At 46.5% G+C, this 16,241-nt stretch overlaps 1 protein-coding gene across 8 annotated transcripts in view; it reads left to right on the top strand.

Annotated features, from left to right (window-relative positions):
- The first annotated feature begins 1,101 nt into the window (after positions 1–1,101).
- The window catches only part of ADGRE1 (adhesion G protein-coupled receptor E1), an 88,847-nt gene continuing 73,707 nt past the window's right edge, over positions 1,102–16,241 (top strand). For 7 of the 8 annotated variants that reach the window (XR_014836323.1, XM_085009383.1, XM_085009381.1 and 4 more), the window contains exons 1-5: positions 1,102–1,189; positions 4,219–4,281; positions 12,545–12,691; positions 15,392–15,547; positions 15,857–16,003. Coding sequence is in view for 7 of the 8 variants with exons in the window: in XM_085009383.1 (XP_084865509.1) it covers positions 1,159–1,189; positions 4,219–4,281; positions 12,545–12,691; positions 15,392–15,547; positions 15,857–16,003 (544 nt within the window). In the remaining variant the exon portion in view is untranslated. The remainder of the gene's footprint in view (positions 1,190–4,218; positions 4,282–12,544; positions 12,692–15,391; positions 15,548–15,856; positions 16,004–16,241) is intronic. The other variant, NM_001435279.1, reaches the window with a different exon arrangement.

The raw sequence follows: 16,241 nt of genomic DNA, 5'->3' as shown, positions 1-16,241 counted from the left end.
AACAAAATGGTGAAAGTTCTAGTCTTTGGGGTCAGAGGGTCCTGGATTCAAATCTCAAGTCCAGGTAGTCTTGGACAAGACACATCTTCTCTCCAAGCCTCAGTTTCCTTTTTTCTTTTTTGTTTCTAGCATCTTTATTTTTAACTTTTCTTTCTTTATTTTTTATTAGAGTGTAGTTGATTTACAGCGTTGTATCAATTTCTGCTGCACAGCATAGTGACCCAAACATACATGTATATACATTCTTTTTTTCATACTGTCTTCCGTCATGTTCTATTCCAAGAGACTGGACATATTTCCTTGTGCTGTGCAGCCAGGACCCCATTGCTTAGCTCATCCATTCTAAATGTAATAGTTGACAGGGAGCTTGGGGTTGGTAGTTGCAATTTCCATTCTATTGTATTTTTAAATGAGATAGGTAGGGGTAGGAATCCCTACTTGATGATGCTGACATGGCGATGAAATTAAATTTTCTTGGAAACATATTTAGCACAGTGCCTGGTACTTGAGGTTTATGGTGGTTATTGTACGGGGAAAACTGGGAAAGGACCCTTGAGTTTTGCTCTTGCTTCATTGGGGATAGATGGTGGAAGCTCATTTATTACTGGGTGCAATAAAATAAGATGATGAGAAATGGGAGATAGATGTTGGTGGGGAAAGAACAAAGTGGAAGGGGGAGATAAATGAGGAGTTTGGGATTAACATATACACACTACTGTATATAAAAGAGATAAACAACAAGGACCTACTATATAGCACAGTAAATTATACTCAGTATCTTATAATAACCTGTAATGGAAAGGCTGAAAAAGAATATATATGTGTATACATTGTAAATTAACTATGCTGCAATTAAAAAAAAAAAAAAAAGAAAGAAAGAATCCAGCAGGAAGGAAAGAGAGAGAGAGAGAGGGAGATGGATCCACACACTGACCCACCAGCCAGACCAACCTCTCTACACTGTGGAGAAAGGAGAAAATTAGGGGTTTGCTACACTGTCCTTTCCGAGTGGTGGCAACTCAGCAAAAAGGGCTGTGATGCTCTGGTTGCATTGAGCAATGCTGGCTCTGCCCTTCCCCTCTCTCCACACCCTCTGTTATTAAAAACTCTGGGAACAGAGAAAAGATTCTCCTCTTCGAATGACAGAAACACAGCAAGATGTGGAGCTTCAGTTTCCTTCTCTTTTGGGGTGAGTATGAGGCTGACTAGGGAGTCCGGGGGAAGATTACACTGGATATAGGCTGCAGGGAAAAGGGAGGGCCTTGGGCTATCCAGCCAAGAGATCATAATTCTAGACTGGACACTGCAAACATCTTCATCAGGAAAGCTTTGATAAAAATCAGGGAATTCATCTGCCAAGAAAGAATTTCTTTATAGTCCTTCATTTGGCATGTATTTTCTGAGCACCCACCGTGTACCAGCTGCCGTTCTAGGCACTGAGGATAGAGCAGTGAACAGACAAAGTTCCTGCCCTGTGAGGCTGACTTACCAGCAGGAAGAGGTAGGCAGAAAGGAAGCCACTAACGGTAATAGCAACCACTCACTTAGCACTGTTCTAAGTTCCTCAAATAGAGAACATATTCAGTCTTCACTAAATTCCTCTGATATTGGGTCCTGAAACAGTCCCATTTTACAAAGGAGAAAAAAATGAGGTAAAAGAAATTGAATAACTTGCCCAAGACCACTTATGTAATAAGGGAGTAGAGCCAGGGTTTTAAAGCCAGCCTGGTTCCAGAGTCTGTATGTTTTATTCCTAAACTATGCTGCTCCGAAGAATATATAAAACGGGGCATTCCAGGGGTGATAAGAGCTATGAAAGAAGCTGTCGTATAGTGTGATCGGGGGTTATATAGAAGGAGGAAACCAGGGAAGGTATTTCTTTTCTTTCTTTCTTTCTTTCTTTTCTTTTTAGGGCTGCACCCACAGCTTATGGAAGTTCCCAGGCCAGAGGTTGAATCAGAGCAACAGCTGCTGGCCTACACCACAGCCACAGCAATGCAGGATCCAAGCTGCATCTGTGACCAACACTACAGCTCCCAGCAACGCTGGATCCTTAACCCACTGAGCGAGGCCAGGGATCAAACTCACGTCCTCATGTACACTAGTCAGATTCATTTCTGCTGCTCCAAGATGAGAACTCCTTTCCTGTTCTTTTATTTCTTTTTCTTCAGGTGTCAGTTTTTCTTGGTCTTGCTTTTTTCATGTCATTGTTCCCTTCATGGGTCTTGTGAGTTTTCATCATTGGTTCAAATCTAAGAATAGGAGACCTTTTCTAAGCAACAAGTGTGGGTTTCCTCAGCTGTTGTACAGTGGATTTGTTTCCCTTATTACACATAAGAGAAAACATAGGCACAAAGAAATTAAGTAACTTTCCCAAGGCCGCACAGTCTGTAATTGGTGAAGCTAGATTTTGACACCAAACATGTGATGTCAGAGTTGATATGCTTAAACATGATGCTCTGTTGCCTCTAAAATAACTAAAGAGCAAGAGAAATTTCAATTAGTGATACTGAGGGAAGTTGGAAGTTTAGGTTTGTGAGACTTGTTGAGTGGCAGGTTTCATTAGAAAGAGCAGGTGACTGTGGACCCCAAATCCTGAATTGTGGCCTTGTTTCTTTGGGGGTGTCAGCACTGGGATTAGCCATTAGCACTCTTTTTTTTTTTGTCTTTTTACCATTTCTTGGGCTGCTCCCACGGCATATGGAGGTTCCCAGGACAGGGGTCAAATCGGAGCTGTAGCCACCGGCCTACGCCAGAGCCACAGCAATGTGGGATCTGAGCTGCATCTGCCACCTACACCACAGCTCACAGCAACGCGGATCCTTAACCCGCTGAGCAAGCCCAGGGATCGAACCTGCAATCTCATGGTTCCTAGTTAGATTCGTTAACCACTGCGCCACGGGAACTCCCTGCCATTAGCACTCTTTATTCTGCCCGCAAGAAACAAAGAGTGGTGGTGATGACACTGGTGATGGTGATGATGATGATGGGGATAATGATGATGGTGGTGGTGATGATGGTGATGCTGAAGATAATGATGAGGTTGATAGCAGTGATGATAATGATGGGGATGATGATGGTGGTGGTGAAGATGCTGGTGAGACTGGTGATGGTGATGCTGAAGATGATGGTGATGATGAGGGTGATGATGATGATGTAGTTGGAGAGGAACTAAATACGGGGGACTGGGCTGCCTTTTAGACATTAAAAAAAATGAATTGTCTTACTCTCCCCAAAAAAATTAATACTACAGGAGTTCCCATCGTGGCTCAGTGGTTAATGAACAAGACTAGCATCATGAACAAGACTAGCATCCATGAGGACGCGGGTTCGATCCCTGGCCTCGCTCAGTGGGTTAAGGGGCCGGCATTACCGTGAACTGTGGTGTAGGTCACAGTTGCAGCTCAGATCTGGTGTTGCTGTGGCTGTGGTGGAGGCCAGCAGCTGTAGCTGATTCAGCCCCTATCCTGGGAACCTCCAAATGCCGTGGGTGCGGCCCTAAATAGACAAAAGACCAAAAAAAATAATACTACAGATATAGTGTGTATTTATTTATATGGTATATGTATATCTATGTGTCTTGTATATAAAAGAGTACAATGTTTTTCATCTTTCCCCAAGAACCAAGTTTTGCCCTTTTTTTTTTCTCTTTTTTTTTGTCTTTTTGCCTTTTCTAGGGCCGATCCTGCCGCATATGGAGGTTCCCAGGCTAGGGGTCTAATCAGAGCTGTAGCCGCTGGCCTACGCCAGAGCCACAGCAACGCGGGATCCGAGCCATGTCTGTGACCTACACCAGAGCTCACGGCAACGCCAGATCGTTAACCCACTGAGCAAGGCCAGGGATCGAACCTGCAACCTCATGGATCCTAGTCCAATTCGTTAACCACTGCGCCATGACGGGAACTCCAGTTTTGCCCTTTTAGGAGAGATGTCGTTCCCTTTGAGGACGCATACTTAAATGCATATTTTTGAAAATCAGCTAGAACTCTTTGAAAAGAAAATGAAGATAATATAAACAGAATGAAAAACAGAAGTGACATGCAGAAAAGCAGGAATGGTTGTTGTGCAGATTATATTGAACAACGTATATCACTCAGCTGCAGCTTTCATCTAGGCTCCCCAAACCTGTTTCCATGAAGCCGTGCCAGAAGTAATTTTTCAGGTTGAATCTAAAGAGCTTCTTGATGTTTCATGGTGTTTTCCTTTTCTTTCCGACAGGGTGTTGTGGTTTCTACAGCTGGGTAATATTCACGTTATCTCCGTTGGAGTCAATGGCACAGTGTAAGTTGCACGAGGAAAATGCATATGCCCAATGTGGTGGGGAGGAGACTTGTGTCCCAGGAGGTTGAACCACAGCTGGCCACTTGCTAGGAGATGGTGGCCGAACAAGGGATAACATCAGGTCTCTTGGTTCCCACCCTGGCTCTTTCCCTTGTGCCTTCAATTAACATTTTATTTTTTAGCCACATGCATGGCATGCGGAAGTTCCTGGGTCAGGGTTTGAACTCCCCAACTGCAGCAGCAACCTGAGCCGCTGCAGTGACAGCACAGGATCCTTAATCCACTGCACCACAGGAGACCTTCAAAATTTGAAAAAACAAAACAAAACTGAAACACAAAAATAAGGATCGCCACTTGTTTTTCATTCATTTCTGGAGAAGCAAAGCCTGAGATGAGGATTTTATGTGACTCATTTGTTGAGGGAGGGCTCTCAGGAGACCCTTGCAGGGAGGGAAGCAGGATGGGGCAGGAGGAGGAAATGGCCACTCAGAAGGTGTTTCAGGAGATTTTCAGCCGCAGCCTGGTCCCAGGAGGAGCTCTGGAGTGTGAATTATACCACAGAGGTTCACCTGCTCGGAGGCTGTGCTGTTACATGCCTGGATGTGTCAGGCAGTGCTTCAAGGCTAGTGAGACAGCGGGGGATAGGATGCTAACCTGGCAAGGTGGATGCGGGTGGGGCCAAGAGTGGCTGATATTCCCCCCCTCTTTTAACCATTAAAAATTTTAAAAAAATTTTCATTTTTGGAGTTCCCGTCGTGGCGCAGTGGTTAACGAATCCGACTAGGAACCATGAGGTTGTGGGTTCGATCCCTGCCCTTGCCCAGTGGGTTAACGACCCAGCGTTGCCGTGAGCTGTGGTGTAGGCTGCAGACGCGGCTCGGATCTTGTGTTGCTGTGGCTCTGGCATAGGCCGGTGGCTACAGCTCTGATTTGACCCCTAGCCTGGTAACCTCCATATGCTGCTGGAGCAGCCCAAGAAATAGCAAAAAGACAAAAAAAATTTTTTTTTTTCATTTTTTTGGCTGTGGTGTGCAGCAGCTTGATGTGGGATTTCGGTTCCTAGATCAGGGATTGAACCTGGGCAGCAATGGAGAAAGTGCTGAGTCCTTACCACTAGACCACCAGGGAACTCCCAAACCCTTAAAAAAAATTATAGCTGATTTACAATGGTGTTTTAGTTTCTGGTGTATAGCAAAGTGAACACACACACACACATACATGTTTACTTTTAGATTATTTTCCATTATAAGTTATTACAAGATATTGAATATAGCTCCCCATGCTATATAGTAGGTCCTTGTGTATATGGCAGTGGGTATCTGCTAATCCCCAAATCCTAATTTATCTTTCCCCACCCCCTGCTATCCCCTTGGTTAACTGTAAATTTGTATGACTTACTTCACTTAGTATGATAATCTCTAGGTCCATCCATGTTGCTGTAGATGGCATGATTTCCTTCTTTTTTATGGCTGAATAATATTCCACTGTATGTATATACCACATCTTCTTTATCCATTCCTCTGCATATGGATGCATAGGTTGCTTCCACGTCTTGGCTACTGTGTGTAGGGCGGCAATGAACATTGGTATCCCATCCTTTCTTACCTGGCAAAGTGTGAAGAACTCGTGAGCTGATAGAGGTAAATCCCCAGAAAGAGACTGGGTTTTCCTCTTCACATCCCGTTCCCACTTTCATAACTCACCACTGTGATCACTGGTACCCAGGGAGACAGGGTACCTGGTTGTGAAAGGATGGCTTATGGCCAGATCTCAGAGGGATCTATAGGGACTTCCCATTGTGGCTCAGTGAGTTACGAACATGACATAGTGTCCATGAGAATGCAGGTTCAATCCCTGGCCTCCTTCAGTGGGTTAAGGATCTGTGGCGCAGATTACAGATGTGGCTCAGATCCTGTTTTGCTATGGCTGTGCTGTAGGCTGGAAGCTGCTGCTCAGATTTGACCCCTAGCCCGGGAGCTTCCATGGGCTGCGGGTGCAGCCATAAAAGAGAGGAAAGAAAAATCAAAGGGATCTGTAGACTTCTCTTTGCTTGCAGGTGAGTGGCCATGGCGATCGTGGTCAGATTTTGGTAAGAGACTTCCCCAGCTTGAAGGCAATTAGACCTTGGGGACATGCCTTCATCTCTTGGTTTTGTCACCTGATTATCCGGTAGGGTGATGAACCCCTGCCTACCTGATGGGATTAAGTTCTGAGGATTCAACTCCATGGGGAGTTGTTATGAGATAGGCTCTGGAGTCGCACTGCCTAGGTTCAAATCTTGGTTCCAGGGTTCATTGACATGGGGACCTCGGCTGTTCCAATCCATGCCCCATGACTTTGGTTCCATGGAAATGAGAGTAAGAGGAGTTAATCCCATAGGGGTTTGATGAGGATTAAACGAGGTAAGATATAGGCAGTGCTTAGTAGATACTTGGAACATCATAAGTGTAATATGTTAGCCTTCTCCCCTCTCCTCCTTCCCCATCCTCCTCCCCTGCGCCTCCCTTCCCTCCCCCTCTTCCTTTTCCTCTCCCCCCATCTCTTCCTCCTCCCCTTCTCCCTCCTCCTCCCCTCCCTCTTCTTCTGTCCTTTCCCCCTCCCCCTTTCCTCCTCTGAGAATCACAAATTCACTGGTTCTTATAGGCTCCGCTGCAGCTGGGTCAAAGCTGGTAGCCCATGAGGGGTACAGCCAGAATGATGAGCAAATCTCCTGAACTCCTTCCCAGCGTGGTCTGGTCTGCTTGGCTCTCCTCCTGTGTTCTGACTTGGGGGCTGACCTGGAACAGTTAGGCAACCTCTCTTGGGCACTCTTTTCTGCATCTGGAAAAGGGAGTCCTAATGTCTACCTTGAAGTAGAGTGACTGACCATTCCGGCTTGCCCCAGACTGGGGGTGTTAACCATGAGGCTTCTTGGCTTTCCCAGTCAACAGAAATTGAGTAAGAGGCCCGATAAGAAATTCAGGCAAGGCTTTATTTAGCTCCTGCTGCAGCAGGAAGAAAGGAAAACAAGTATTCCCTTGCTGGGGGCAGATGTGCGTGTGTGTCCCTTACTTGGGGCAGGTGTGTGTGTGTGTGTGTGTGTGTGTGTGTGTGTGTGTGTGTGTAGCTGGTTCCTTAAGTGGGGTGAGGGTAGGGGTGCCAGAGGGGTGGCTTAGGTGGTCTGCCTGCCCCCTTGGTGGGGCTGTGTGCAGAGGGCATGCACAGCACCCAGCTTTTGCTCCTGGCTCCTCAGATATGGCAGCTGGGTTTTTGGTCTTTTTATATCTTGCTGTCCATAATCTGCCCCAACTGTGCAAGCATGCTGCTATTTTTTTTTTTTTTGTCTTTTTTCCATTTCTTGGGCCGCTCCCGCCGCATATGGAGGTTCCCAGGCTAGGGGTCGAATCAGAGCTGCAGCCACCGGCCCACGCCAGAGCCACAGCAATGCAGGATCCGAGCTGCATCTGCAACCTACACCACAGCTCATGGCAACGCCGGATCGTTAACCCACTGAGCAAGGGCAGGGACCGAACCCACAACCTCATGGTTCCTAGTTGGATTCGTTAAACACTTCGCCACGACGGGAACGCCCATGCAGCTATTTTTAGTCCCATTTGGTTTCTTTGTATGTTGTTGCTCAAGGAGACATTTCCCAGGTGCAAGCCCCGCAGCCAAGGGTCCCAGGTCCCGTCTTGGGGGAAGGGGTTTTTCCCAGGATGCAGTACTTGGAGTGCGAACACTGAGAGAGTCTCAGGAATGGCAGAATAGCTTGGTCACCCTACCTCGAAGCACTACTATGAGGACTGCAGAAAATTCATGGAAGGGGTCCAGAGCCTGGAAGACGCCTATGCCATGAAGTCCTAGTTATCTTTTTAAAAGTCTCTTTGCCTCTTTGAGTCTCCTTTTCAACTTAGGTCAATTAAGTGACCACCCACTGAGTTGTTTTGTTGATGATTGATGATCATGTGACTGTTTCCTTGGGACAGCTGAAGTGGTTCCTGTTCTGGCCTCCTGGCTCCTTGCCCTTTATAAGATGGAGTTCCCGTCGTGGCACAGTGGTTGACGAATCTGACTAGGAACCATGAGGTTGTGGGTTTGGTCCCTGCCCTTGCTCAGTGGGTTAACGATCTGGCGTTGCCGTGAGCTGTGGTGTAGGTTGCAGATGTGGCTCGGATCCCGCGTTGCTGTGGCTCTGGCGTAGGCCAGCGGCTACAGCTCTGATTCGACCCCTAGCCTGGGAACCTCCATATGCGGCAGGATCGGCCCTAGAAAAGGCAAAAAGACAAAAAAAAAAAAAAAAAAAAAAAGAGTGGCTAGAGGGCGCCTGTGAGTACCTGAGTCAGGCCCTGTCCCTCCTCTGCCCACAGCCCTCCAGGACTTCTACCTCTCTCAGGGTGAAAGCCCAAGTCCTCCCCTCGGCCCACAAGACCCTTCCCTGTCCCCTCTCACCCCTCACCTCCTCCCTCTCTTCCCCTCGATCTCTCTGCTCCAGCCGCCTGGACTTCTTTGCTGTTCCTCCAACACCTAAGCACGGTCCTGCCCCAGGACCTTTGTACAGGCTGTTCCCTCTGCCTGGAATCTCTTGCCCTACATAGGTACATGGTTTCTTCCCTTACTTTCTATGTTTTGATTTGCACGTCATCTTCTCAGTGACTATCTTATTTTTGACATTGTATGCCTCCCCCTTACCCCTCCAGATTATCAGCTCGGTGAGGGTGGGGAGTTTTGTGTGTCTTGTTTCTCGGCTGAATCCATAGAGCCTAGCATGGTGTCTGCTGTGCAGTAGGTGTTTTTATTTGTCAGAGTTATCCAGAGAAACAGAACCAATAGGATGGATATCTGCACATACATATATAGAAAGCTTTTTTTTCCTACACGTGCATGACATGTGGAAGTTCCCTGGCTGGGGATTTAACCCACACCACAGCAGCAACGCCAGCCATTGTAGTGGCAATGCAGGATCCTTAGCCCGCTACTCCACAGGGGAACTCCTATAAAGCTTTATTATAAGGAACTGGCTCACAGGATTCCATCTGCTGGGTGGGGTACAGAGGCCCCGAGACTGGAAAGAATTCAGGGAACCGAGCCAAGGTGAGCGTGGCTGGTGGGATCAGGTATGAGATGAACTGGAGAGTTTGGCAGGTGCTCCGATCATACAGGACCGTGCTGCTCTTCTGCTTTGGGGTGGATTTGAGAGATAGCTGGAGGAAGAGTGCTGGGAAGCTCAGAGTTGAGAGATCACAAGTTGTAAGACACCGGAAATCTGCAAAGACAAATGTTGCCTTTGCAGATGAAAGAGGAAGCTGGAAATGAGAAGAGAGATATAATCTGAGGCATCAGGCAGGGGAGGGAAATAAACGAGGCATGTTGTAGGCGGCAAAGAGTCTGGCTCCCAAGACTGTTATAATGAAGTTCCATTCCTTTTGTTTTTTGTGGCATGTTATAAAGCGTTACCTGTGGTTTCCCATCCAGCCACTTGATGTTGGTACTTTCATTGACTTCTTTCTATCACATCCCACATCTGATGCATTGGCAAATCCTGTTAGTATTACCATCCGAATAAATCCAGAACTTTATGGATTCACTGATCCCATCTGAGCTGTCTCCGCCATCATCACTCACCTGGACAAGAGCAGCTGCCTCCTCCCCGGTCATCCTGCCTCCGCTCCGATAAAATTCATCCTCCAACCAGTGGCCAGAAGGATCATGTTAAAACCCAAGTGATGCTGTGCTCCTCTTCTGCTCAAAACACTCCCATGGCTCCTATCTCTCTGATAAAAAGCTGAAGTCTTTTTTTTTTTTTTTTTTCAGGGCCACACCCCAGGCATATGGAAGTTCCCAGGGTAGGGGTCAAATCAGAGCTGCAGTTGCTGGCCTATGCCACAACGACAGCCATGCCAGATCTGAGCCAAATTTTCGACCTGCACCACAGCTCATGAGCAATGCTGGACCTTAACCCATAGTGCGGCGGGGCCAGGGATTGAACCTCCATCATCATGGATACTGGTTGGGTTCGTTACCACTGAGCCACAATGGGAACTCGCAGAAGCTGAAGTCTTAACAAATGGTCCAGCAGATCCTACATGACTTGATCATATCACCTCCTCCCACTCACCCCTCATCCACTCCACTCCAGCCACACCAGCCTTCTTGTAATTCCACAACATCGCTGGGCATGATACTGCCACAGGACCTTTGCACCTTGTTTCCTCTACCTTAAATAGTTTCTTAGCTCACTCACACACCTCTCTTAGGTCCTTGCTCAAATGTTACCTTCTCAGAGAGGTCTTCATTACCGAACAGCACTGTGTACCAGGCACTGTACAAAGTGCTGGGGTCATGGCAGTAAATGAGACACGAATCTCTGCCTTCTGGGAGCTAACAGTCTATCAGGACAATGGACTTGAAACAACCAATTGCAAACGTTTTTGTGTAGAATCGTCTTAGAAATTGCCTGAAGATTTATTCCATTTCCAGCCAGACCTATCTCTTCTTCTGTAGCAGTAGTAGTAGAAAATCATGCATTTGGATTTCTTTTTTATTCTTTCTTTTCTTTTTTTTTTTTCTTTTTAGGGCCACACTCGAGGCACATGGAGGTTCCTAGGCTAGGGGTCGAATCGGAGCTCTAGTTGCTGGCCTATGCCACAGCCACAGCAATGCAGGATCCAAGCTGTGTTTGTGATTGCACCACAGCTCACGGCAATGTTGGCTCCTTAACCCACTGAGCAAGGCCAGGGATTGAACCTGCATCCTCATGGATGCCAGTCAGATTTGCTAACTGCTGAGTCACAATGGGAACTCCATGCATTTGGATTTTTGACAGGCCTGGAGTCACCACTCACCAGCTGTGTTTCTTTGGGCAAGTCACTTAACATCTCTAAGCTCCGTTTTCCACAGTCATGTAATGGGGACTGCATTCAGGTTCTATGGCTGTTGTAACAAATCACCCTAGATTTGGCATTTAAAACCACAAAAACATTATCCTACAGTTCTGGAGGTCAGAAGTCCCAAATGCACCTTACTGGGCTAAAATCAAGGTGTCAGCAGTGCTACAAGTTTTTTTTTTTTTTTGGCTGCACCTGTGGCTTCTGGAAATTCCTGGGCCTGGGATTGAACCGTCCTTGCCACAGCAGCCACATCGCTGGATCCTTTAACTGTTGGGCCACCAGGAAACTTCCATTAGGGCTGCAATTTTGATTCATACTCTTCTGTCTGTAGCTCTGATGCTCACCATGCAGTCCAAGGATCAACATCATCAGCATCATTCAGGGACTTATTAGAACTGCAGAATCTCAGCTTCATCCCCAGGCCTGACTTGGCATCTGATTTCCCAAGATTTCCTGGGGACCCCAGGTGAGGCAGATGCTACTCATCTGTGGATCCCACTTGGAGTAGCAAGTGTCTGAGATGGTGCTTCTCACGCTTTCAAATGCACACGAGTCACCTGAGGATCTTGCTAAAAGGCAGATTCTGATATAGTAGTTTGGGGATGGGGCTGGAGACTCTGCATGTTCATCAGATTCCCAGGCTGATGCTGCTGACCCATGGACCACTTTTGGAAGAGCAAGGATCTGGGGTCCACTGAACACGTTTGGTGGCTGTATCAGTTTCCAGCGCAGCTGAAATGGTGGCAAACAAAGTGGCTCAAAACAACACAAATGTATCATCTCACCATTCTGGAGGCCAGAAGGCTGAAATCAAGGGGCTGTCTCTGAAGGCTGTAGGGAAGAGTCTGCTTCAAAGTCTAATTTCAGTTCTAGTTATCCTAGCAGCTGAAGGTGTTGCTGGTAATCCTCAGCATCCCTTGGCTTGTGGAGACATCATTCCAATCTCTGCCTGTCATCACGTACTAGTCTCCCTGTCTCTACACAGAAGTTCCTGGGCCAGGGATTGAACCTGTGACAGCTCAGGGGCTGGAGCCACAGCAGTGACAATGCCAGATCCTTAACCTGCTGGGCCACCAGGAAACTCCTCTTCTTAGAAGGAACCAATCAGGCCAACCTCATTGTGCAATGGAATGACTTCAGGAACTGATCATATCAGATTAAGGGGCCGTCCTGCTCCAGTATAATCTCATATTAACTCACATCTTGATTGCATCTACAGAGACTCTATTTTCTGGTCACATTCTCAGGGACCAGGGTTTAGGACTTCAACATGGCCTTTTTTTGGGGGGAGGGAGGCACAATTCAACCCACAACAGTCACCTTCCTCTTCCCACGCTGGGTTCCCTTGCCCTTCCACTCGGTGCTCTAATCCAAATCCTTTCTTCTGTGTTGCCTAGCTGGGAATGAGTGTACAGATACCACCATGTGTCCGGCATATGCAACCTGCACCAACACTTCAGACAGTTACTACTGCAGTTGCAAAAGAGGCTTTCTGTCCACCAACGGACAGATGCAGTTCAAAGATCCAACGGTGGAATGCCTAGGTGAGTTCATGCCCCCTCAAAATCCCCCAGCATCTGGTGAAAGCTGGCTGGACAGCAGAAATAGGTCCTTTTCCCTTTTCCCAACTATTAATCCCTTCTTTCTTTCCTCCCTCCCTTCCTTCCTTCTTCTCTCCCTTCATTCCTCCCCCCCAATTGCTTTTGATTATGAAAAATGATACCTGGTCACCAAAAATTCCAGTGATTAGAGACCTGCATTAGAATAAAAAGAAAAAGATGCTATTTGCCAATATCCCCAAATAGACATTGATTTCCTTCCATGTGAATAATATGAATTCCTAACCTGTACGGAGTGCCAGGCCCTGTGTGAAGGGCTTTATGTGCCTGTTCACATGACATTGAGCATAGGCATTGCTAGGACCTCCATTGTACAGATGAGAAGCCTGAGGCTTGGATATCTGAAGTGATGTGTTCAGAGTCATGCAGTTAAATTGGAATGCAAACCCGGGACTTTCCGACTCTAATGGCGGTCTCCAAACCACATTACCTGTTTGCCACACAGCAGTTGTAAAGCGTTGCAGAAACATCATTAATATCTCTAAGCCTCAATATTTCCATCTATAAAATGGGTGTATGTGAGTATCTACCTTAGGGGTTCTGCTGTGGTGCAACCGGATCTTCAGCGTCTCTGCAGGGCTGGGATGCAAATTCAGTCCCCAGCCCAGCACAGTGGGTTAAGGATCTGGTGTGGCACAGCTGCTGTGCGAGTTGCAACTGTGGCTGGGATCTGACGAAGGAACTCCATATGGCACAGGGTGGCCGAGAGGGAGAGAGAGAGAGAGAAAGAAGTATTTACCTTAAATGATAGTTGGGAAAATTAAATGCAATAATGTATACAACCTGCTTGGCACATGTAGAGTGCCAAGAGCTACAGTTAACATAAAGAATATAAGCTAAAATAATACCCAGAATGAGCTAGTTTTTGATATGTATTCCTTATATTTAGACCCAAACTTCCTTTTAACAGTGAAGATCTGACTATGTTTCTGAATAAGACCAGGGATCCGCAAAATTTTTCTGCAAGGGGCCAGATAGTAAACATTTTGGAGGTTGCAGGCCATATGATATGGAGGTCTTGATTATTCAACACTCCAGTTGTAATGCAAAAGCATCCAGAGATAATGCATAAATGAATGGATGTGGCTGTGTTCCAATAAAACTTTATTTACACAAACAAGTAGTGGGCCAGATTTCACACTTGGGCTGTAGTTTGATAATCTCTGAATAAGATGATTTAATATCTATTACTATATTTCCTAGGGAGCTCCAAACATCCTTTTTTAAACCTTTGGGCTATCGTTCATGGATTATTCAGTGAGCACAGTAGTCTTTTTGGTCCCTCGTTTTAAAATACAGGTAGGATCAGGAGTTCCTGTCATGGAACAGCAGAAATTATATGACTAGGAACCATGTGGTTGTGGGTTTGATCCCTGGCCTTGCTCAGTGGGTGAAGGATCCAGTGTTGCCGTGAGCTGTGGTGTAGGTCACAGACGTGGCTTGGATCTGGCGTTGCTGTGGCTGTGGTGTAGGCCAGCAGCTGTAGCTCTGATTCGACCCCTAGCCTGGGAACCTCCATATGCTGTGGGTGTGGCCATAAAAAGCAAAAAATAAAATAAAATACAGGTAGAATCAACATGCCCCAACTAGAAAATGATGGATACTATGGTAAGGACCTTGTCCACTGCATGTCTTTGACTCCCAATATGGTACCTAAGACACTGTGAATATTCAATAGATATTTCTCAAATGAAGGAACATGCTACATTATTCTTTATGTCAACTCCTGATTTAATCATCCTATTATCAACAGACATTTAGATGTTTAATGTTCCATTACTTAAAACTGGGAAGAATATCCCTGTGATCTTATCTTGATGCATGTGGCAGGTCCAGATTTCTCTCTTGGAGAGGTGCATTTTCCTGGAAGAGAGCTATAGGGCGCTTGCCTTGAAGTTGTATTTGTCCAGCAACTTCAAAGCAAATGTTTACTTAGGATGACTTGGCAGAGCAGGGCTGAAGGAGATTTGGGGAGGCCCACCCCATGGTACAATGGCTGCACAATTCTATGGGTGCGCCAATGAGTAAATTCCTAGAAGTGGGTTTGCAAAAGTTCTGGTTATCTATTGGTGTTGGTACATTAAGACAGCAACAATCATTTATTTTGCTCACAAATAAATCTGCTATTTGGGCTGAGTTGGGTGAGAATGGCTCAACTCTGTTCCCCACAGTGTGAGTTGTGTTGGCTCAACTGGGGGCTAGAGGATTCTCTTTGAAGGGGGCTCACTCCTGTGGCTTCAAGATGGTGCTGGCTATTGGTTGGCTGCTCCAGGGCTGTGAGTGGGAAGTCTTAATCTTACCGTGTGAGCTGGTTTTTCATGACTTGCAAGGCTTCCTCACAGTATGGCGGCTGAGCCAAGCATGAGCATCTCAAGAGAACAAGGTGGAAGTGTATGATATTTTGATGATTTACCATGGTATTTTGATGACCTAATGTCCCCACCACCATACTCAGATTCAAGGGAAGGAAATATAGACCCACTGCTTGATGGAAAGTGTACCAGTTAAAGGACATTGCATGCAGGTCACATGGGATGGAAGACAGTGTTTCAAGCTCTTTGAAAAATACAATCTGTTGTACATGAAGGAGCATATTGGCAACTATGACTCTCTTTTCCTGTCCAGATATAGATGAGTGTTCTCAAAGCCCCCCAGTATGTGGTCCTCACTCAATCTGCAAGAACCTGCCAGGGAGGTACAGGTGCAGCTGTTTGACTGGTTTCTCATCTCCCACTGGAAACAACTGGATCTTGGGAAAGAAAGGTCGTTTCATCTGTACAGGTAATATGTGATGATCTTATGGGTAGCGTCTATGATCTTGATTTTAGAAATGATTAAATTGAGGCCCAGAGAGGTACAGTCCCTTGCATAAGGATAGATAACTATCAAGTAGAGAAACTTGGATTTGAATTCTTGTTGAGGGTCTATTAGGAGCTAAGCAGTAGATAAGGCAGTAATTGAGGGTAACGGGGGTTCCGTCCCTCGAATGCTTCGCTCCTACCCTTGTGGGTGAGATGAATGTCCTGTTCGCAGCTTCCTGTCCTCACTGTTTCCTCTGCCTTGACCCGGGTTTTCATTCCCATTCACTAGATGTAAATGAATGTGCCAATCCCAAAACTTGCCCAGAGCACGCGATTTGCCGAAACAGTGTGGGGAGCTACTCTTGTGTCTGCAAGCCCGGATTTGAATCCAGCAGGGGAAAGACGAGTGTCCAGGGCCCGGGACAGATGTGTAGAGGTAGGTGCAGGGGTCTGTGGGGGAATCAGGTCCTATCTGTTTTCACAGACAGCATTCGTGGGAGAGGCGTTCGAGTGAGTCTCAGCTGAGTTCAGTTGCAAAGCTGAAGCCAATAATCATTCATTCATTTCTTCGTTCATTCATGCACTCATTCAAAAATACTTGTTGAGCACCTACTGTATGCCCGCCCAGATTCTAGGGATGGAGGATGCAGCAGTGAGAAATACAGGCCCAAATA

Source organism: Sus scrofa, chromosome 2 (assembly GCF_054392235.1).
Source record: "Sus scrofa isolate SSC_HxYL_T2T_F1_AM1 chromosome 2, Sscrofa_HxYL_maternal_Yorkshire_Landrace_v2.0, whole genome shotgun sequence".
Taxonomy (NCBI): Eukaryota; Metazoa; Chordata; class Mammalia; order Artiodactyla; family Suidae; genus Sus; species Sus scrofa.
Note: the sequence above shows the minus strand (reverse complement) of the source record. Positions and strands in the feature narration are given on the sequence as shown.